This window comes from Eulemur rufifrons, chromosome 5 (assembly GCF_041146395.1).
Source record: "Eulemur rufifrons isolate Redbay chromosome 5, OSU_ERuf_1, whole genome shotgun sequence".
Lineage (NCBI taxonomy): Eukaryota > Metazoa > Chordata > Mammalia > Primates > Lemuridae > Eulemur > Eulemur rufifrons.
Genome location: NC_090987.1, coordinates 42846684 through 42871215, shown reverse-complemented (window position 1 = coordinate 42871215; position 24532 = coordinate 42846684). Strand labels below are relative to the sequence as shown.

The window sequence follows — 24532 nt, the reverse complement described above, 5'->3', positions numbered from 1 at the left end:
CCATATGAAGGAGGGGCACTCTTTTGCTCTAATGAACACATTCTGAATATTATTCCAAGACAGTTGATATCTATTTAAAAGGTCAGGCAAAAATTATTTGAGACCACCCCAGCATAAATAGGTTCAGTCTACTTGCCTGGTGTTTCTCCTGAAGATTTGATGAATTTGGAACCTTAGAATGGAATACCAGACAAACCACCTGATTTACAAGAAAAGTCTACTGGTCCATAAAATAGAACCCAACAATTCCAATAACGATGGCTGTTCTCTGTTCATGGAACAAAGAGGCCGAACGGATATAATGCATCGTTTCCTGGCTTTAGTTTCTGAAACATATGAGGTAAGCCCCTCCTCTATAGAGAATAGTTATGCAATGTCATGGCAGTTTTGAAACTCTGATTCAGATGTTGCTAGCTACAGCTGATATAAGTGGAAAACAGTCAGCTAGAAGGAGCCCACTTTATTTTTCATCTCAGAGGAGAGCAGCCTTTTACTCGGCTTAGTGGTCAATACAATAACCAAGGAAATGCACTTGGCCCACACTGGCAGCTCTCATTTCTGAAATGTTGCGTCTGAGCTACTCTGTAAAGGCCAAAGAAGATATCTCCTGCCTTAAAACATAAAGCAGCATTGTTTTGCTAATGTGGAATATTATGAGGCATGTTAGTATTGATAGAAGGTAATTCTTATGTAATATTTCTGTAGTTTTGGATTTATGCATAAACTTTATATGGTTTCGTGCATGAACTTTATGAGTTAAAGAATAATAGTGATTCAGAGAAGAGTGTGAAGGTGCTAAATTGCTCTGCTTATATGTGAGACTAACCTTCTTCACAAACTGGGAGTTGAGGATTCTAGACCTATTTTAAAGAAAGTCCCTGATGTTCAGGCAGGATAGAGCTGGACATCTACATATTAATAAAGGAGGGAATTTTTTTTTTTTTCAAGTTCTCACCCTAATAGCATTTTCTTCTTTCAGCTTTGAAAATTAGCTCTCAAAAGAGAGAACAAGGCCGGGCGCGGTGGCTCACGCCTATAAGCCTAGCACTCTGGGAGGCTGAGGTGGGCGGATCGTTTGAGCTCAGGAGTTCAAGACCAGCCTGAGCAAGAGCGAGACCCCATCTCTACTAAAAATAGAAAGAAATTATATAGACAGCTAAATATATATATAGAAAAAATTAGCCGGGCATGGTGGCGCATGCCTGTAGTCCCAGCTACTTGGGAGGCTGAGGCAGGAGGATTGCTTGAGTCCAGGAGTTTGAGGTTGCTGTGAGCTAGGCTGACGCCACGGCACTCACGCTAGCCTGGGCAACAGAGTGAGACTCTGTCTCAAAAAAAAAAAAAAAAAAAAAGAGAGAGAACAGCACTAGAGTTTTCAACAACGATAGAAGAGGAATGGTGTTTGGCAGATTTCAAAGCTTCTTTTCAGAAGCTCTGAAACTTTGATTATCCATAAATTGTTACTTCAAGAAACGCTATGATATTACTCAGAAATGTCTACCATTTCCAAAGCTGCACACAACTCAACTTCAGATATCTAAGTAAAAGTAATCTTTTAATACTTGCCTTTGTCTTGTTTTGGTAAATCTTCTATTGCATTCAGCGTCTCACTAATTGTTTCACTGACACTTTCATAAATAGACATACTGAAATTGCAAAACAGCTGGAAGAAGTTGGGAAGGTCCCAACTTTGCACAAGATCTGCGTTTTTCGTTGGCTCTTTGGATAGAGCTGGAAAAAAGTAAGACTCAGTTGAGTCTGTATCTGACATGAAATATAATTGAAAGGCCTGGTCAAATTCTTGCTGCATCTGTTTAAAGACGTTAAAACTCCTGTTAAAGAGAGCTTTCACATCCACAGTCAACTGGCTGAACACGTCCTCCATTTGGGTCAATTGCGCATCTTCCTCAATGGACTTTTCACTGACGGGGAGGTCTGCTTCATCATCTTCATGGAGAGGAAACAGAAATTGATATATCTTCCTAAAAAACTGCTCAATCTGTGGGGTGGGGGACAGAAATAAAATAAACATTTATTTTCTTTCTGGATCATTTTTTATTGCAAATTTTAAAGTCAACTTACAGTAGTCATTCCAAATCAAGAACAATTCTGGGCATGTTAGGAAAAGGTGATTAATTTTAAAATAATTTATTAACACTCTTGTACCCGGATTTGACTTTGAGGAAATAGGATCTGAAATTCCTCTTGGTTTATGTTTGCCCATCAGTGGCCTAAAAAGTTCAAGTTTTCAATACTGTTGGCAAACTGGTGACAGTTGGCATGCCATTGCCTTTAAGGCACCGTGGAGGTTGCCTAAAAACCGTGAAGAGGGCTCTTGTTTTTCACCTCTTAGTTCTTTTTTAAAAAATTAATTTTTAGTGGAATGTCATTAGTGTCTTTATACTTTTCTCTTTCCTGCCTCGTAAATTAGCCTATGGACAGGAAACACATCTACATTCAACCAGATGCCCAATACAACTTAAAAAGTTACTTAGGAATGGTTACATATTAGCAGTGATCAAAACCCTCCTTGGCTATAGTCAAAGGAATGAAGCTGTAATTGTAGAACTTCTGGAATCACTCAGTGGAAGAAGATATTCCAGCGTAGTCACACTACGCTCTGCTTCATCTGTGTGGCACCTAGGTCTGGGCAGACCATAGTTGCCCTTATATGATAGTGATACAGATGTGTTGATTGTTAATCAACTATTGAACATTACTGCCCTGTGCTTTTTAAAGAATTCTCCAAGGATTTTTAGAGGACTCATGTCTTTCTCAGAAAGTAATCTGGGTGGATTACTTGCCTTTCCCTCTGCCAACTTCTGTTTACTTGACTCTATCCACCAAAACAAAACTTTAAAGCCCCAAGAAAAATTCGTAAGATCACACAAGTGGCCCAGATGAGAATGGCTCCCAAATCTCCGGACTTCCAGCTGGTGCTCATTCCACCACATTGTGGTGTATGAAAGAGTGACAGTGGCTCTAAAAATAGAGCAGATGCAATGAACAGTGGAGGTAAATTGACTTGGCACATTCATTACCCTAGTGGTTGCTCCCTTTGTAATTGAGTATGGCATTGCCAAGCCAGGAGCATACACTAATTAGTGCCTGCTCTAATATGGAGAGTGAAATTCCACTTAATTCACTTAATCCAGCTCACTTCATGAAAGAGGAGGGAAATCCAGGCCAATTGGAGCCTTTTATGGGGCACAGCTCATCCTATTCAGGTCACCACCGTCTGTGATTCCCTCTGCCCAGAAGATAGCCAAAGGGGACAAAAAAGAAAGCATGCCAGTCCTACAGGACATATATGGATAGGGCAAAAGAGGATATGAAAGGGTTATGTGTGTACGTTTGTATGCACATGCGTATGCATGCTACATATAAGAGGGCAAGCACACTGAAAGAGAGATTCAGGAGGTACAGAATGCCTTCAAATATTTGGCCTCCAGGATAAAAAAATTAAAGCAGACTGAAATCAGAGATTGCAATACTATGATTCAAAATGCAATTCAATAAATGTTTATTGGATGCCTACAATGCTCAAATGAAGACAAATAAGATATTACCCCTGCCCTCAAAGAGCTTACAATCTAGTGGGAGCATGTTCATGAATAACAAATACAAGGCAGAAAGTCAGGGTGTTTCTAAGAGAGATACATACAGTGTCATTAAAAGGAAAGATAAACACTGAATGGATGTTGTAACTTATAAATTGCATATACACAGGTGATGGTACATAAACATTAGTGTCAGATGCTAGAATGCAAAATGCCAATATTCTATTGGCCTATCTCTATTCTAAATATTAATACAAATTAATAAAAAAGCTGAAGTAGGTGCCTTAAGAACTATGAAATCTTGAGCTCTATATTTCTCTTACCGTATTTTTCACAGAGGACCTACTAGGTTGGCAGGTTGTATAAAATCTCATGCAGTTACTTTCCAGGCAAGACCTGCATTCATCCCAGGAATCCGCCAAAGACACCTGGCATAGCCTCTCTTCTTCTTCCAAATGTTCTTGAACTTCATTCATAAGTTTCAGGGCCTCCTAATTAAAAGTAGAAACAAAAGTCCTATTTCCATCTCATCATTCTATGCATACCTTAATGGATTCGACCCTTTGAAATGTGCATATTCTAAACTATTTCTTCAGTCTTTCTCCTTCAGACCGCGGGCAGCTGACAGATCTCTAATGCTTTCTGTTTGATTAAGAGCACTGGCTGATCCCTATGCAAGACTGCAAATCTTATCCATCTGTTCATTCCTTCAACAAGTATTTATTGAGTGTTTGCTATGTGACAGCCGTCACACTAGATGGGGGTGAGCCCACAACAAAGACACCACCCCTATCTGGGGAACAACTGTGATTTGCTTGTTGACTTGTCTGTCTTCATGTTTAGTCCATGGGAGATTGGAAGTTGGGCTTTAAAGTTCATAAAGCTGACACATTTTATTTCTTTCATTTATGCTGACTTTAATTGTTATATGTTCTTAAACATTGCAAGAAAGTGCAATTCTTGCATATCAAATCAAATTTTCCTATTGAGTTACATTTAAATTGCAGAGATGCCGTCTTTGGACCATCTTCATTTTTCTTGTCCATGTTCCGAGCATTCTGCCTTGGGGTGCTTGCTGAACTTGGCCAGGTCCTGCTGGGGTGGGAAGGAACCCAGCAGTGGCCTCCGCCCTCTCCTGGAGTTCCCCACAGGCCAGCACCATGGCACAACAGGCCTTTCTTCTTGTGCCCCTGCCCTCTGCCCCCGGTCTCCCTGTTAGTGTGGACTTCTAAAGCCTGGCCCCTTCCGTGCCAGAGATATGGTTCAGGAGAATGAGGGGTATAACAGATCCGTCCATAAGGAGACAGGCTCAGAGCTAGAGGCGACTACTTTAAATAAAAATGCATGCAGGAGAAGAGTTTATGTACTTCAGACCAATTTATTATGCATTTTTACCCAATGGCAAAGAAGAAAAAAATCACCCTTTCCTGGCATATCAAGCCCAAAGAATTACCCAGGCACTGACAATCTTCCTCATCTTCCCTGCCTGGCTGGGATTTTTCAGGTGTCCTCATTGTAGAGTTTAATTAAAAGTAGAAACAAAAGTCCTATTTCCAGCTAAGCCAGATAGCATTTGCTGCGGACCATGTGAGAAAACTGGCAGGGCTCTAACCTGCCAAAATGCACATTGTGACCCAGACAGGATTGTGTGTTTGTGTGTATGTGTGTGTGTGTGTGTGTGTGTGTCCTTGAGCTTTGCAGAACAATTTTGCAATCCTACTCTTCTTAAGAATGGTGGCCGGGCGTGGTGGCTCACGCCTGTAATTCCAGCACTCTGGGAGGCCGAGGTGGGCGAATCGTTTGAGCTCAGGAGTTCGAGACCAGCCTGAGCAAGAGCGAGACCCCATCTCTACTAAAAATAGAAAGAAATTATATGGACAGCTAAAAAAATATATATATATAGAAAAAATTAGCCGGGCATGGTGGTGCATGCCTGTAGTCCCAGCTACTCAGGAGGCTGAGACAGGAGGATCGCTTGAGCCCAGGAGTTTGAGGTTGCTGTGAGCTAGGCTGACGCCACGGCACTCACTCTAGCCTGGGCAACAGAGTGAGACTCTGTCTCAAAAAAAAAAAAAAAAAAAGAATGGTGATTTCACCATGACAGGCAACAATGCCTCCGGGATTTTCTCAGTGAGTCCCAATTCTAAATATCATGCTCATTGTCCTCATAAACCAAAACCCTAATATTCCCAATTCCAAGCTGCAGTCACTGTGTACACTTCAGCAAATTACTTAGTCTCTCTAAGCCTCAGTCTCCTCATTAGCCAGTAGGAATCACAGGACCTACTTCTCAAGGTTTTTATGTTAAAGAAGATGAACAAGCAAGGCACTCAGCACATTGTTATAATTAGTATGTTCACACTTCCTTCCATTCATCCCGCAGAAGTATAACAAAAACCATTTACCAAATCACACGTCCCGAGTTCTGGAAAGAAAATGTTGCCATGGAGGAAGTAGGTCTCTGGTTTAAGAACGTCTTCTCCATTCCTTCCATTTCCTGCTAAATATTCCACCCACTGACGGAGCCCATGCTTGAAGCTCTATTCCTATAGTTTACAGCTTATCAAAAGTACCATATAAACCTGGTGTGGGGGCAAATCACCCTAAGCTACTCTAGGGCTTCCCACTTTAGGAAGAGTAGGTTTCAGATGTTCTCACTTAAATGGTAACAGGGAGGGGATGAGGAAGGGGACGGTGAGGACCCTGGGTCACCTGAGGATGGGTGGAGCTCAGAACTGGGAGACATGATGGTGCCAACACCCTGTTTGACAACTCATAATTTGTCTAAATTGACCTTTATTCTAGATTTAAAGTAATTTTATGGAGGGAGCCTCAGGGAAAAACAGGTTTTTTTAAAAAATTAACTTTCTAATTGCCCTAAACTTAACAGTATAATTCAATGAATTTTTATACAACAAGTAGGTTTTTAAGAATAAATAAAAATTCTACTAGTTTCTGGGATTCTTCAGAGCTAGAACGGACCCAAAAATTTGTTTACTTGACCTGCCCTGAACTGGAATCTTCTTTCTATAATCCCATACCCTGTTTCCCTTGCCAGGAGACTCAGGAAACAGAGAAAAACAGAAAATCACGTGGTCTGCTGACTTTCTCCCGGTTCAGTCCTTACAGTATTGCAGTAGGATGTTAATTAACATCTCACACTCCAGTTTTCTTAGCCGTAAAATGAAAGTAACAGCTTACCCAGATGTTCAAAGCACTCCGTGTGATAACGTGTTGTGTAAAGGGTCTATTAGTGATATCTAGTGTCACAATTCCCAGATGGCCGTGCTCACAAGCCCACCAGGGGAGAGCCCAGCTGGAGGGGCTTCCACATTTTTCTGATGAGGAGCTATTTTAGATTTCCTCAAAATCTTTTGATTGCTGCCAAAAGGGAGGATGGCTTGCAGCTGCTGGTCAGGCAATCTCCTTTCCTTGCCAGGAACTCTGCCCCACTCGGGTGGTAGGTGTGGCTGCAACATCGACCGGTCTGGTGACAGGCTGACACACCAGTTGCAAAATGGACTCCCAGAGGCCACGATGTGCAGAAATAAAGTGATGCAGGCAGCCATCTAGAATTTGGTGGTCCCCAACTTTAGATATATAGGTATAAGTAGGAAGTATTAGAACTTCTACTTGTTTGTTTTTTAACTAAAAAATTGGCTGAGGGTCAATGGGGCATTGTTTAATCTGTATAGACTCAGTTTTTGGCATGATGCAAAGAATTCTGGAGATTGGTCATACGACATTGTAAATGTATTTAACACTACTGAATGGACTACTTAAAATGGTCAAGATGGTAAATTTTATGTTATGTGTATTTTACCACAATTTAACATTTTTTAAAAAAATAAAAATAAATAAAAAGTAATTTGCTCTTAACATTAAAATTTAAAATATTTTGCAAATTACTTTTGTGATAGTTTTTATTTCCTCTTTAAGGGTAATGTTGGAAAATAACCCTTTAACAAAATTTAATTGTTTTGAGTGTTATGTTAATTGTTAATGTTATTAAACTATAAGCTATGCAATGTCTATAGTTTAGAAAGTTACTGAACTTTATACTGTAGCATAGGAATAATTTTTAATATCTATCCAAGGACATTTGAATATAATATATATTCTGCATTGGTAAAATACATAGTTTGCACTAATGCTATTAAGCAAAGCTATTTGAATTTTTAAAAATGGATTAGGCTGATGTATTGTTTCATTTACATTAGTACTCTCTTGAGGTGCTTATGTTAGACATCGCACGTGGCATTCGTTGGCCATGGCTCCCTCTCTGTTCACTTGAAGCTAATTGCAATGAATTGCTGTTTAAAAGGACTCAGGTGGACTGATGGATTTTATTATCTAGTTTTAACCAACCTTCACTAAATAGACAGAAGGCTTAAAAAGATTCTTGACCAAAAAAAAAAAAAGACCCAGCAGATTAAAAAAATGAATAATTTAAGCTCAATTGGACAAAATACGAACAGCAGAGCTGACAGTTGGTCATGCGGTGTTTATGTGCCATGTGACAAAGTAGAACGATGATAATCTAATCAGATTTGGCAGGTCAGTTAAAAGTTTCAAAATGTCTAGAAGATTATTTGAAATATGGATTTACATCCATCCTAACGACGAATCTCACCCCAAATGTCTATTGTGTCTTGAGATATTAATAGCAATTCATGTATCTAATTTATAAATAAATTAATATGCATATAGTTAGGAATGAGTGCTAACAATTTTTTTTCATAATAGGGTTGACAGATCAAAAACTTTAGAGACCACTAATCTAGCCAAAAACTCCCTGAATGCTTCTGACTCAATATCCTAACTCAGAGAAGGATTAAGAATAAAGTATTTTTGAGAAAGCAGCATTTCTCAGAGATGAATCTCCCAAATTCCTGGGTCTGGAGTCCTGCAAAGGCCTATTCTACAAGGAACGTGGTTCTTTGAAGAAATCTGAAGTTTCCTTCAAACTTTTCCTCTAATAAAAGCAGTGCTCCAGAAAATATATTATTAGGAAAAATAAGTAATTCACCAATTGCATTAACAAGTGCAGTATTTATGGTCCAGATCTGTTTAAGAATAGATATTATTTTTAATTGCTGTACCTGCTTTTCTGCTTTGCATTTCTTCAGGGTTTTCATTAGATTGGTGTGTTCCTCCTCTTTTTTTTCCATCATGATTTTCATCTGTTTAATACCCATCAAGGCCTTCTTCACCTCTTCATCCACGTCTATCTCCCCATCCTCAGAAACACCTGAAAGACAGTTTTTTCTGTGCTGTTTTTTCTCTGAGACCTGACCCTATTACAAAACAATGAGTTCACCAATCTTTCATGTCCCCTAAATAGAGGCTTAATTGTTCTTTCATAGCCTCATACTCTGAAAGCAGATCATAATGAATTAGCTGTTGGCTGCCACGTGGACAATCCCTTCTGTTCCTCACTCATAAGCTCCCAAACGAGTCAGAGTTCACTTAACCTCATTCTTGTCATTTTCCTCTGGCCCTGTCTTCATTTATCCATTTTTTCCTTTAACTTAAGTGTGTTTATGTTAGAGAAAATTTTAAATTTTCTTCACAAACAATTTATTATAAATGCCCAGCTGGCAATCCTCCCGCTTCAGCCTCTGGAGTAGCTGTGACTGTAGGTGTGCGCCACCACACCCAGCTAATTTTTAATTTTTTTTATAGAGACAGGGGTCTCGCTATGTTGCCCAGGCTGGTCTCCAACTCCTGGGCTGAAGTGATCCTCCTGCCTCATCCTCCCATAGTGCTAGGATTACAGGTGTGAGCCAGCACAGCTAGCCCTTATACACCTTTAATAAAAAATTCATTGTCATTCTCACTTCACAATAGCCAATGTGGCCTCCTAAGGAGCTTACTCTTGCCTCTGGATTTAATTATAGACCCCAAGTGAGCCCTATTTTAGCTAATTTATCTCCTAAGTGTTAAGTACCTAAAGCATATATCACCAAGCACAGGTTGCAAGTTAATGGCCACAGAACAACCAGATTCAATGAAATTATGTGTAACCCATCTTTTCACTAGCTTAAGAATAATTGCACAGATTACTCTAATTGTTTAAATTTTCCAAATGCTAGAAAAGTATTTCACTGTTCATTAAAGCTGTGCTGAGATGACACCAACCATCTGGATGATAACAAAAAAATGCAGTCAAAAAATTGGCAAGTTTTATCTACACGATACGAACATCTGGAAATGTGAACGCTTGCAGAGACTTGATTGGAATTTTCTATTTTTATCCAAATGTTTGGCATCATGACGACTCGATTTAAGTGCCTGGAGAACGTTTCACGGTGAAACGTAGTGAATGTGGTTATCTCTCAACTGCAGCTCACTATAAATGCCAGCAGGACATGCCAACACGCAAACAGGACACAGCACAGATAAGAAACCAACATACTCTTCAGGTTTCCACCGACAGCAGTTTTATCCTTCCAAGTAGGTGCACAGTGACAATCTTTCAACCATAGCAGATACACCATAAACACCAAGAGTGGCGGCTTCATGTTCCCGCTGTTACTGCAAAGGAAAAATAAACCCACATCAAATGACTTCCATTAGGAGTGCCGGTCAACATCAATTGAAAACACATGGTGCTCCAAAGCATTTTTGTGTCAATTTTTCTTTATGACTTTAGACAACTTATGCTAATGTGCCTGAGACATAAGGAAGCTTGAAATATAAGTTAAAAACAAACAAACAAACCCGAGTCCCTATTAGTTTACATTCTTCTTGACAGTTAACTAAGGTCACCATCTGAAGTACTTGAAATTCAAGGCAACGGAGAGCGTGCATCCCAGCCCCATAGAGCCCAAACCGCATTTTATTTCCCCACCAACAGTAAACATCTCTAAACACAGAATTAATTAGAATATGTTAGAGGGATTATTTTTCCTCCAAAATGCTTAGACCTCAAGTGAGTTTTTACCTAGGGTGATTCACTACTTATTTTTTTATAAGAGCAGAAACAGCTTCACACATTTTTCTCATACTTCTTGTAAAACCCATCACACTATATAGTGTACGCATGTTTTTCTTCTCAGATAAATTTCCTTCTAAGTTTAATGTGATATATATTAGTTTAAAATATTCCTGATACAAAAGTTTAAAACTTTACAAAGAAAAGTTAAATAAATGAGAACAACTGTGTACTTTAATAAAGTTAAATCTATAACATAAGTGAAATGATCTTAATTTCCCCCAAAGGGGATATTTATTTGCTTTATGTATATTTGCTATTTTTAAAAAACCAAAAATCTCCATTATTTAATCAATACTTAGAACATCTTTCTAATACTATAATAAAATAACAATGGTACTAATAGTTACATAGTTATCACATTTTACATACATCATTTCAACTTCCCTCTCTATTAATATCCTACTTATCAAATTAAACTTTTTAATACAGTGTATTTACCACTAACTTTGCAATATATCCCCAGAGAAGTTGCCACCAGCTTCTGGAAGAACCTTCACTTTTCTCTGCTTTAATTTTCATCCGTGTCAGGGATTTAGCCTTGTTCTATTAATTTGATGACACAGTTCCTAATCCTATTAACCCAACATTTTGAGATTAAGAGTATGGTCTACAATTTGTTAGGGTTTCAGAAAGAAACACTAGAGGGCAGGCTGTATACATGATCAGGAACAATGACCTTGGGCTTCCTTATTTTACACAAACGTGTTTTGAAAGGACTCATTACCCCTCTAGTATTTCGAAATAAAAAAGTAATATATTTTAAATGTTGTAAGATACAATAAAGGTATCATAAGATATAATTAGAAAAGGGTATTTTTATTTTATTTAGGAATCAACACTTAAAATTTCCCAGTGATTCATTTTCAGTTTAAGTCTTACCTAGCAATTCCAAGAGAGTTTAATATTTTCAAGTATTTTTCCAGAGATAAAGTTTACATTATTTACAAATAACTAATGCTTATGATAATATTAAGTACATAAATAATAAAAATGACACTGACATCAAAGGTAATTGTTTATTTAAAAATACTTTGCCAAGATTGGCTAAAAATGAAAGTCTTTTTTTAAACTATGTCTTTTTTAAAACCACATATTTAGCTGGTATTTAATAAAAATATATAGTTAGTGTGGGAAAACAATAATATAGATTATCATGTTACTGGTATCAAAATAAAAAAAAAGAAAAGAAAAGACTCATTAAAGCCTTAAAATTAAAAAAAAAAATGTTTCCATTTAAGATATACAGGGCGTCCCAAAAGTCACAGGGGAAATGGAAAATTGTAGCAAACATAATTTTATTTACAAAATATTCATTACAAAATTTCACAATTATTTTGTAAAGAAATTATTTTGTAAAAAATTATGTTGAAAAAATTATTTTGTAAGGAATTATTTTGTAAAAAATTATTTTGTAAAAACTTATTTTGTAATTCCCCACTTGCTCCAAAAATTAAAAAATTAAAAAGTAAATAAAAAATAAAAACAACTTGGAGAGCTGTTAGTCATTAAGTCAGCTCTAGAATCTACAGTGATGGTGTCTTTCCAGTCACTGAAGTTTCGAGATCATCCTGGGCCCTGTTTGAAAGCTTTGAGAGATTAGCCAATCAATACTTATTATGTGCTCAGTACTTTTCTAAGTGAGTCCGACCTTGACAATTCTGAACTGATCCACCTGCCTTTCTGGGCCCTTAGAAGTTGGTCCTTGTCCCTGGGCAACATGCAGTCTCGAGTGTCTCTCTGTGCCGGTCGGGCACAGAGAGCAATTACAGGACACACACTAAAGGTCCAGCCCACACCCCATTTCAGCTGTCTTCATTACCCACGACTTCTCTGTTTTGGTTGGAAACCTCTTAGCTGTGTTGGAAAACAGACCAGCTCAAAGCAAAACTTGAACTATTATTATTTTAAATAGCCTAATGTCGCTTTTGAGCAACTACAATCCACACCTCTAAACAGATGTGTCCTATCCTGCAAGATGCCTGGTTGGTCAGTAGAGGAAGCAGCATTTTGGGTATTTTTCTCACGAAGAGAAGAGCAGAGTTCTGGAAAAGTTAGTCATAACAAATCGTCCAGCTCTACTCTGACTCCACGCATCCTTGCTCATTAGTGCGCTGCTGTCCAAGTTGGGGTCTGTTTGAAGTCATGGTTGCCATCTGCACATTCATTTCCAACACACCCAAATTTCATTGAAAATAGAACCAGTTTTTAGAAGTCCAGTGGCTCACCCTCTAGTAGCAGATTTTTTATTTAATACATGTTCCTCCTTTAAGTGCAATTTCTGAGAATAGAACTTCATTGCTAACTAGTCCTAATTGCTTTTAAAACGTCTTAAAGTTTCCAAAAAGTTTCTTCCTCTGATTACTTCATCTGTTTTCACAGTTGCCGTTTTGTTCTTAAGAATAAGCAATACTTCATGCAAATCCGGTCACTTCCATAATTATGACATCATTATGCTCAAGATTTAAGTGGGTTATAAAATATTATAGATAGCTGGTTGGTAATTAGGGAGACCTAGAAGCAAGGACATCTTAAGAAAGATGGCAAGAGGATGCCTGTGGTATCAGCTGAGAAACAGAGCAGTCAGACGGATGGACTTCAAAATGTCAAGTTTATTGTTGCTAAGCTCAGGCTTGGACAGAGTGTCTTAGATGTGTGGCCATAACAGACGCACTAGTATGTCACCTCTGAGTTAGATTTCCCCACCCTGCCACTGGCATAGCCAGACAACGTCTAGGGTTCCCACTGGGCACGTGGCTGGGAGCAGACCAGGAACCTGCTCATGTTGTGTCCTATGTGGGGCCAACTCCATGTCAATGGTCCCTGCAGTCGTGCAACCCAGGAGTCCTGCATGTGACCTGTAGACAAGTTAGGTTTTGCTATCTTGCACCAGTAAGGTCAGAGAGGGAAAGGTTGGTCCGAGCGCAGTGGTGTTTACAGCTAATTGATCACAACCAGTTACAGGTTCCTTTGTTCCTTCTCCACTCCCACTGCTTCACTTGAAAAAAGAAAAAATAAATTAAAAAAAAAAAAAAAGAAAAGAAAGGTAGGGAAAGAGAGCAAATCCCTAATGAGTTCTGCATAACTGAGATCCACGGACTAATAATATGAATCAAATGATACTTCTGCTTTGTAGGGTGAGAAATGGAAGGGCGAGAGGCCAGGAGTGTTACGCTGGTGGAAGTCCCTCCACCGTAGCAAGAGGCAGTCCTCCTCCCCCAGCCCATGGTGGGGGAAGCCGAGGAGGATGTGCATATGAGAAGCAAAATGAAACACAAACACATAAAGATCTAAATAAATTATTCATGTTGATTATAATAATAATTCATTTCATCAGATATTCCCTCTCTCCCTCCCTCCTTCCCTGCCTCCATTCCTTCTTTCCTCCCTCCCTCCCTTCCTTCCTTTCCACCTCCTTTCCTCTCTTCCTTTTTTTATTCCTTCTTTCCTTATCCTCACTCATTCAGCAATTCATTTAATAAAGGAGATGACTTACAATAATAAGCAAAATTTCAGAAGTAGAGTGTAAATCCTCACTTAAAAATGGCCCCCTTTGCAAAAAAAAAGTTGGATAACTCACTTGCTAGAAAGGTCCCATGGCAGAGTAGAAAGATCACTGATCTAAGGGATCAAGTTCCAGCAAAATCCCTACCACACTGTCGTCTCATTGCCCTGTGTACTCAGACCTCAGTGTCCTCATCTAAAAATGAGAGTGTTGAAAGAAATAATCTCCACTGTAACTCTCAGCTCTGAAGTTCTGTGATTATCATTCGCTTATTCTCGCCAAGCTTCCAGATAGCTGGAGCGCACTGAGTTGAAGGGATTTGTAAAATGAGAAATTGCAGCTACGGCATCTCTGGGCTAGAGCTGCTGAGCAGGTCAAACTGGTTCATACAAATGAAAATGTTTCATGGAGCCATAGAGTACAATGTAGTTGGAAGGTAGACCAATAACTTCTTTAAAAAATTCAGACTAAACTAAAATTATTATTTTAGGCTCATATAACATAGGTAGCAAAAGTAGGCGTTGAATCCAGACTTCAAAATCTTTCATGGAAAAGATCAAAGTTTGAATATAATATGAGGAAATTATATTCCACTTAACCTCATTGTGAAGCCAGAATTTATCTGTTTAAATCAGCACCACACAAATTTAATTATTGATCAGGAGGTATATCAATATCAAATACATTCTAAACTTCCATTATAGCCAGCAGAGTGACCGTCCTGCTTCCAACAATTTTCGCTCTCGGAATAGTCAGCAAACGTATCGGGCGCCTATGATGTGTCACATGCTGAGGACACAGTGGTCTCTGCTCTCTGAGTGCTCAGGTTGCACTCCAACGAGAGGGGACTAGACAATACACAAATGAATACGTAAGTGAGAATGTATGAAAGAATGAAAACTGTTATAAAGAAAATTAAATGGGAGCAATGTGCTAGCGAGCAACTTGGGGCGGGGTCTTTAGAGTAGGTGGCCAAGAGAGGCCCCCCTGAGGAGAGGACTTCCAATATGGTCCCTGAAAGCAGAACTACCTACGGAATTTGCAGGGCCCAGCACAAATGCAGGGCCTGAAAATGCAGGCCCGGTGTTCAAAAATTATTAAGAATTTCAAGATGGCAACAGCAGAGCCTCAAACCAAGTACAGAGCCCTCTGAGTGAGGGACGCAGGCGGCACAGGCATGGAGCTGGCCCTGCCCGAAAGATGAGCTGCACCTCTCCCAGGATCTGAGGAAGAGCGTTCCTCGCAGACAGAAGAGCAAGTGCAAGGGCGGGAACCAACTCGGCAAGTTTAAGGTTCAGAAAAGAGGCCAGTGCGGCGGAGTGCAGGGAGGGGAGAAGTGCTATGTTAGGCGAAGAGGCGGAGAAGCACAGACCGTGTAGGAGGCAGGGTAAGAAGTCAGGATTTTTTTATTTGAAAGTGAGATGGGATCAGCCTTGAGCCTCTTTTCACTGCCTCTCACCCTCTTTGGATGATGTTACCCAGAGCCACAGACAGACAGGGCCAACCTTCTACTGGCTGGCTCTCTGTTGGCGTGACCCGCAGGGATTCCAGGTTCAACAGCTCCTAATCCAGCTTTTTCTCCTCAAGCTCACCCTGCCCTATCTCCCTGTCACCAGATCTAGACATTTGGGAATCATCCCAGACTTCTATCTTCAATCCAGTGGCCAACCCAAGCCGACCGCCAGATGTGTTGCATCTGGGCCTGTGCAATATACAGGCCCATGTGAGTCAGTAGCTTCAGGAGTGCTGAGCTTTGTTATTGAGCAAGCTACAGTATGTAGAAATCGGTAGATTAAACAAGTGGAATGATACATAATTAAAAATCAAATTTTTCTTTAAATTCTGGCTACATTATTATGACTCTGGCAAATGCGTTTTAATTTGGGTTTTGATCTCCATGACAACAGGGTGAGTAAAATACCGTAAGCATCTGATGATAACTGTAGCCCATCCCAGTGACCGATGGAGGGAGGAATCATACTATCAGTTGTACAGTATCATTTAAGTTGCATCTTCTGATCCATAATCGGCTAAGTAGTTGCAAATCAAGTTAATGAAGAAAATACAAACAGGAGCATATAAATAATGTCAGAACATATCACTTGACTTGTGAAATTTACTCTGAGCAAATTGGATTTTCTTCTCAGGTTGAGCATCCCTAATACAAAAATCTGAAATCTGAAATGCTCCAAAATCTGAAATCTTTTTTTCCAAAACCTTATTTTTGGAGACAGAGTCTTGCTCTGTCACCCTGGGTAGAGTGCAGTGGTGTCATCATAGCTCACTACAACCTCAAACTCCTGGGCTCAAGCAATCCTCCTGCCTCAGCCTCCCGAGTAGCTGGGACTACCAGTGTGCACCACGACACCAAGCTAATTTTTTTATATTTAGTAGAGACAGGGTCTCGCTCTCTCTCAGGCTAGTCTCAAACTCCTGAGCTTAAGCAATCCTCCTGTCTCAGCCTCCCACAGTGCTAGGATTACAGCTGTGAGCCACCATGCCTGGCCTAAAATCCAAAACTTTTTGAGTGCTAACAGGACACCACAAAGTGGAAAATCCCACATCTGACTGCATGTGATGGGTCACAGTCAAAATACAGGCACATAACACACAGTTTATTTGCATCCCCAAGAGGAAAAAACCCTCCCAGGCCCCTTCAGCTACAATATAACTTTTTCACGCGTGCTGGATATATATGTTGTATTTTTTACTGTTAACTGCTTATGTGTGAATAAATGTAATAAAACAATTGCTTATTGATACCATGTAAAATCAGAAATGATGGTGATGCTAAACAACCCTAGATTGTTCACATGGGTGGCTGAGATAGTGACACTTTGCTTTCTGATGGTTCAATGCACACAAACTTTGTTTCATGCACAAAATTATTAAAAATGGTATAAAGTTACCTTCATACTACATATATAAAGGTATCTATGAAACACAAATGAACTTCATGTTTAGTCTTGGGTCCCATCACCAAGACATCTCATTATGTTTATGCAAATATTCCAAAATCTGAAAAAAATCTATAATCCAAAATACTTCTGGTTTCAAGCATTTCAGATAAGGGATACCAACCTATATCTGGAAAAAAAATTCTTCTTGTGTACTGCCTGTAGATTTTTGGAAGATGAGGACAACAGACTTAGATTATTATATTGGCCAAAGAAATTATATGCATATCTTATAAGCAGATCAAGAGGCCTTAATGAAAGCTCTTTGATCATTGCCAGATTTTTATCTGAAAGGAGGCGAGAGACTTGCTCAGGTTAACGGGGACAGATAGCTCACCCTCCTGGACAAAGCGTTAGTACTGGGCAGCTTGGGAGCCAGAATGTCATGGAAGTTTTTTTTTTTTTTTAATCAGAATTTTGAATTAATATGACTTTCTTATAGTAGGCGAAAGTGAATAATTTTTAAAATTACGTGTCTACATTAAAAAACAAAACCAACAAAAAAACAGCTCCCGGATCACCAAGATCAGATAATCCCTAGGGGATTTTTGCATCATCTACTTTGGCCTGTGCATTTGTTGGGGTCCCAGAATAAAACAGAATTCATCTCCTATGGCTCAAATGAAGAGACTAACATTAAGGGTGGGGCTTACTAGCCATGAGAGGGCAAGGGAAGGAAATGGTGATTCGGGAGCCCAGGGAGCACCAGAGCCAGGACTCTGGGGGGACACCAGGAAGCCAGCAGGCCCAGGTGACTCAGGGGTCAACCTCCCCAAGGCACAGGGCAAGGCACAGGGGCAAGGCACAGCCGCAAACAGAATACCTCACTGTGCTTTGGGCTGGCACCCATGCAGCGGGTCCCAGTGTTTTCTAGGTGCGGGGGCTGCGGGTCCTCGTTCTGCACCGCGCAGTTGACAAACTACTCAGGTGCACACGACACTTCGAGGACTGGGTATAACTGTAGACGTGCTTTCTTTTTTCCTTACACCTAGTTATCTTCCACACATGAAGGGGCAATTGGGTAAAGTGCACAAATGGTACAAAAGAGGTTTTAGGAAGACCTATTTAAATGATTACGAATAGTCTACTAACACGACAAAGTGGCGGGAACTGAAGGTGAACTGGCCTTGCCATGGTGGGGGGTCGAATGGGGGGAAGGCTAAAGAGAGGCCCGAGAACATTCCTGCTCTAAACACTCTGGGAACAATCACACTTCGTGTTAATTTATTTTTGTTTATGTGTGTGCGTGTTGTTTTATTTTTTATTATATATATTTTTTCATCTCTAAATCTTTGATAAAATCTCTTTCATTTGAGAAAAGCCTGCCCAAAACGAAGGCCAGTGGTTAGTCTGGAGTGAGCCCAAGGGAGAAAGCCGAAGACGCGGATTCCCGGGGAGGTGACCGAGGTGTCGGCTTCTTCTGACGGGGCTGCGGGTGAGGAAGCTGAGCGGGGATGAGCGGTTGGAGCGGGGCCACCGGAGTCTCAGAGCTGGGGGCCCGGGGACTTGGGGGAGAAACGTGGTGAAGACAGGACTCTGACTTGAGGAGAAGCCGGATTCCCGAGCTGTGCGCGGTGCTCTGGGGCCTCGGAGCGGGGTGGCCCGCAGGGTCCCTCGGAGAAAGGGTGTCCACGTGCGTCGCTTCCCGGTTCCTGCTATTTTCCCGCTAGAGCCGAGCCCTGTGGTGGGGAGTCAGGCTGAGCACGCCCTGGGGACGGGGGAGTGGGGGACTGTGGCCTTCCTCCTGGCCCCTGGGTCTGTACCTTGGTGCCAGCACATTCCAAGGCAGCACCCTGATCCCGGAGCATCCGGGAAGCAGTTCACCGAGGTGCCAAATACCAGCTGGGCAAGGGGACTGTCCTTCCAGTGATCCGCAGGGCAAGGACTTGAATTGTTCTTACTTGAATATTAAAGGGCAGTGTGATCCTGGAAGGCAAAAAAAAACTAGGGGACATTTGGGTTCCGTTGAAATTCATTAAAACACAGAATAAGAAAGAAAATAAAAGGACAATACCCTGGAATTATTATTCTAAAGTATACGATGTAAATGCCCTGCACGGGCGGCGGGTGGGGTGGGGGGAATACCATGCACATTTTCCTGATATGTGTCTTCTGTCATTCTCATTTTTGACACTTTCCGTGACTGCCTAGAATGTTCTTTCTTCAAATTAAAACTCATTTATAGAAACTATTTGAGGAATGCTGTGATATAATAACGCTTAATAATAATAACACATTACAAAATCGGAGCCCAAGCAACTAATATAACAGAATTTGTGAAACATCAATACTTTTTAAAAGCCAAAACAAAGATCATTCTAAGTTAACTTAAATATTTCAAATGATTGGACTGAGAACAAGCATCTTTATTCATGTTGTCAAGTTTTACTTTAGATTTTAAGTTCATAGTTCGCATATTAAATTATTGTTTTATGTGTGTGTGATGAACAAAGTTGCTGACCATACTGACACAGCCTGACCCTGGCCTATCTCTCTACACGATCTCCCACGACTTCCTTCCACACACTTGTGCTTGTTGCATGACTGCACCATGGTTTATTTTCTCTCCATGCCCTACATTGTCCCTTCCAGGTCTTTCTCCTACTTGTTACTTATCCCTCAGTGTTCAGCCCAAAAAGCATTTCCTTCTCTCCATTCTCTAGGCACCATTAATTGCACCGTTCTATTAATACTTGTGTATACCTCTATTATTGCACTCAACTTTTTACTTTCAATAGTTTGTTTTCTGTTGAATCAGGTGGGGTCTGCACAGGAAACAGAAGGATACTCAGAGAAAATTATGAAAATAACTTTATAATGTGAAGGGACTGTTTTCAGAAATGGGCAGAATTAAGGAAATCAATTGTTAGATACCAGAGCCCAGTGAGTGCTGGAGCCTTGGAGAAGGAAATTGCAATTGCAGAGGGACTGCCAGAGCTGCCATGCCAAACCGATACATCCCGTTGGCTGAACTTGATCGGCAGCCAAGGAGCGTGGAGTTCAGGGATGCAGCTCACAGAGATCCAATCCTTGGGGCACAGAGCAGGGCAGAGAAAGGTGGAGACTAGATCTGGGGGAGAGGGTGGCAAACAGAGATCAGCTAGCACAAATGTTTCTCTCCCTCCTAAATGGAATGTTCCTGAGGGCAGGACCATTTCTCACTCATCCTTGTAGCCCCAGCACCTAGCACAGGGTTTGGCCCAGAGTAAGCATTCAATAAATCTCTGTGGAAGTGAACTACAACCTTAGGGGAAAAACTACATTTAACTTATTATTTGAGAGAAGACAGGCAGGCAGGTAAGCTGTTTATCATCTATCTTTGGCCTATTTTCATTCATGTTCATGCGCAATTTTTTTTGTGGTACAAGGTCTCCCTCTGGAGTGCAGTTGCATAATCATAGCTCACTTCAGTTTAGACCTCCTGGGCTTAAGCAATCCTCCTGCCTTAGCCTCTCCAGTAGCTAGAACTACAGGCATATGCCACCATACCTGGCTAATTTTTTTTTTTTTTTTTAGAGATGGGGGTCTTACTATGTTGCCCAGGCCTGTCTTGAACTCCTGGGCTCAAGTGATCACCCTGTCTTGGCCTCCCAAAGCGTTCAGATTACAGGTGTGAGCCACTGTGCCAAGCCCACAATTGTTTTTATATGTTTCTTGGTATATCTAATGTAGATGACAATAGCACAACCAGGACAGAATTAACTGAAAAGATTAATTCCAATCATCCTGTCTTGCTGAGTTCAGGCTAATAGGTCCAGAAGCAACAGAAACCTGGAAATAAAAGTATCCATGTGGGGCTATCAGCACCAGACACAAAGCATGAGAACCATAAAATATTTCAATTAGTGATGCTTGTCTAACAGTTGAACAACATCATCTCCAGATCCTGGCACACAGTAGGCAATTAATAAAAGCTCATTGACTGTCTGGAGTCAGGCAAGCCAGCCAGTTTTTTTGAGGCGTGAAGTAACTTTAATGAGATAGATGAGGCCATTGAGTAGGGTGACCAACTGCCCTGGTTTGCCTAGGACTGTCCTGATTTTAGCACTGATAACCCCTCAGCCAGAGAAACGCTCAGTCCCAGGTAAACTGGGACAGTTGGTCACCCTATGATTAGTGTTAATTGAAAAATGTAGATTTTGATTCTTTATGATATAGCCTCACTGAGAGATATTATTCCAAGATGATTAAGCTATTATAGCTCTTTGACAGTTATCTTGAGTTTTGTAAAACTTGAAACCTTTTCTAACTGGGATCTGGTAACCACTGATGAACCAATGAAGAAGTCCTAAGACAAACCCTTCACTGTCAGTTTTCTCTTAATCCCAATCCTTATAAAAAATACTTAATCTAATTAGTTCCTCAGGTGTAAAATCAAAATGTACTTTAGCTTATTTCTAGAAATAACAAACCTGTCTTTCCACTAATTTCCTCAGGTTTCTGGATGTAGTTCGAAATACCTTGTCAGCCTTCTCCTCTGTAAACTCCAAGTCCCTCGTTCTCATAATCTACAAGAGAAATATACAGACACAAGTATTGCACCACTGACCATTTTAAATCTTGCATATGTTAAGCAAGAAAATGGTTGGGAAGAACATAAGACTTTTTGCAGCTGAACTATGGAAATTTGATATGCAATACAACTGCCTGGTTCTTGAACCAGATAAACTCCTTTTACAGCAAGAAACATCATATAGAGACTGATTTATGTATTCTTTTAAGTAAGTCCAGGAAATATTTAGCAGTATATAGTATTTATAATTAATGAGAGATTCTAGAAAACAAATGGACAAACGGATTCCTTGATGCTTGGTAGGAAAGGCTAATGCTACTGAAGAAAATTAAAAAATAAAATCCAACTACTGAGTTCAGTGACAACAGGCAAATGATAATCCACCAAATAACAGTTTGTGCTGAAGAAGAATAGACAAACTAGCCCCCCAAATTAAGAGTCGCTTATGTGATGTGATATTAAGGGAAATAATTTAGTAAATACTTATGATTTAAATCATTATATGTTTTATGTTTATGGTAGTCACTGATATTTTTGATGATAAAAATAAATTTGATGATAAAAATACATCATTAAAATAAATCATTTGACCATTTTTTATTTTTGAGATGGGGTCTTGCTATGTTGCCCGGGCTGGTCTTCAACTCCTGGGCTCAAGCAATCCTCCCACCTCAGCCTCCCAAGTAGCTGGAACTACAGGCACATGCCACCTTGCCCAGCTCATTTTAATAATTTGAAAATCAACTATTTCTAAAATTTAAAAAATTACCTAAACATTCTAAATCACCATCACCTGAAAAAAAACTACTAATAAGGAGAGCTACCTTTATTGAGCACCTTATACTATGTCAGGTACCATATTAGACGTTTTACTTAGAACCTCAGTTAATCCTTTCAGCCCTGTAATATAAGCATTACCAACCCTATTTTATAGGTAAATAAAACAAGGATCAGAGATGTTAAGTAATTTTCCCTATATCACAAAGCTATTAGAAACCCAGAATTCTATCTAATCCAAGTCTCTTTATTCTTTCTACTATATCATGTAATTACCTTAAAAGCAAAACACTCAAAGACCTGTAAAAATACTATTCTGGCAACTGTATTAGTCTGTTTCTCTCTATGTAATTCCATTGTGTTTTGCTAACTAAAAGTGAAGTTAAATAAGAAACTTTATGTAGCATTATAAAATCTATTATAATCATGCTTTTTGTGTGTTGTAGAAGTAGTTGAACTATTAGTGCTTGTTGAATGGTACGTGCTAATCATTGTACTCATTTTGCTAATTTGCTCATATATTTCAATTTCTGAAAAAGTTTCCAAAAGCTGTTGAAAAGAGAACAGTGGACATATTTTTAAAGTTTAGTAAATCGGAACAACATGGGCACATGCTGAAGATTAATTTGGGATCATTTACATATATGGCGTTCTGGAAAAAAAAGGAGGTGCTTTTTTTTTAAGTGCAAAAGAAGGAATGCAACCTATTTCTTGCAAGGGCATATGAGTGGATCTCATAATTCTCACACATGGCTTTGTTTTCAAATTCTTGAAAGTACAGAAATTCTTTTAATTTAAAGGTGAGCCCATGGAAAATCTGGACCAGCTGTAGAAAGCCATCCAAGAACTCAGTGCCACAGCCACATTTTCAGCTGTGACACCGCCCCAGGGTGATCTGACCCTCTGCTCACCACTGTTCTAAATTATCAAAGAGAGAGGTACGTCTGTACCACTGCCACAAGCAAGATGCCTCCATGGAATTAATTGTTTCATTAGCTGATACTGCCTAAAGGATGTTGAGTGTAAAGGAACTCGGGCAACCTTTGGACTCGAGAGGCTCTAGGCTGTCCAAGAAAGGAAGACTCGGCAAGTGTCTAAATTCAGTTCACCAGATAGTAAGACTTAGGAAACAGCCATGTCTCATGCACTATTTGAGGGACCTGGAAAAACAGATCATCGTGACTTTCTTCAAGGTCACACAAAGTTTAAGTGATTTTTACTATCCCACATTCCAATGTGTCCTTTTCTATGGATTCATGTCCCATGGTAGTTCATCATTCTATATTTATGGCATTTTTATTAGGTAACAACATCTCCTCTCTTCTTGATAATTGTGCTGCCGCATATTTTTAGAGACTCCCCCACCCTTCGCTGTCAGGACTGAGGGGTTGCATCAGTGTTGAGTTTGAAAATCCTGTCCTTGCATGAGACAGGTAAAAGTGGCTTTATTAGTATTTCTGTTTTCGGTGTCCAGAGAAAAGTTCCAGGGAGAGAAAAACAGATAACAGCATCACGTTGTCCACTGGAGAGATCTGTGTGTTAAAAGTAGGCCAAGCTAGAGTAATCGGCTCAACGTAGCCGTGAATAGCGTATGCAGCTCTTCACTCCATTAACCCGGGTTAACCGGGACCCAGCAGGACGTGGAAAGAAATCAGGGGGCCCTCACGGCTTCTGTGAATGTTGAGTTTATCAAGTTGGGCTGAGAATTCCGTGAACTTCCCGAGCATTGATACTTGGATGTCAGAGTAATTCTTTTTGGGTTTGTTTTTTTGCCAGTGGTTCAGTAGGGATAGTATGTCTCCCTGCCTCTGCCTCCTCCTCCTGGCTGTTTAGAAAAAGAGAAGAAATGGATTGAAATAGCCCAGGAGATTGCCTGAGTTTTGCTGGCAGCCTCTGAAGCTGCCAACGGTATTTCCACTCTCTCCGGCAAGAACGGGGGGTGACACTCTCCTGCCCACGCCGGGGAGGCCGGGCATATGGAGCGTGGCCTGCCTGCCTTGAGGGTGGGGTTCTCTGGCTTTCTGGAGAAATCGCCCGCAATGGTAAGGGGAAATCTCTGTGTCCAGAAGGATGTTGTCCCCCACCTGTCATTCGTAAGATGCGCTCGAGTGCTGCCCCCTGGAGGCATCGATGCCACCGGCTGGAAGTCAAAGCCCATTGCTCTGCGTGTTAGCAACACCCAGGTTGGGAAACCCAATTCGTGGTCAGGTCCCAGCAGGTGAC

The 24532-nt window shown here is 40.3% G+C and overlaps 1 protein-coding gene across 3 annotated transcripts in view; it reads right to left on the bottom strand.

The window, feature by feature from the left end:
- Positions 1–24532, bottom strand: part of CLUL1 (clusterin like 1) — a 41872-nt gene extending 17340 nt beyond the window's left edge. Inside the window, exons 1-5 of one of the 3 annotated variants that reach the window (XM_069468202.1) lie at positions 24394–24532; positions 9979–10097; positions 8663–8811; positions 3884–4051; positions 1567–1999 (exon numbers count right to left, since the gene is read on the bottom strand). In XM_069468202.1, the coding sequence (XP_069324303.1) occupies positions 1567–1999; positions 3884–4051; positions 8663–8811; positions 9979–10097; positions 24394–24467 (943 nt within the window). In that variant the 5' untranslated portion in view covers positions 24468–24532. Of the gene's footprint in view, positions 1–1566; positions 2000–3883; positions 4052–8662; positions 8812–9978; positions 10098–10998; positions 11066–24393 lie in introns of those variants that run through there. The other 2 variants (XM_069468203.1, XM_069468204.1) reach the window with 2 other exon arrangements.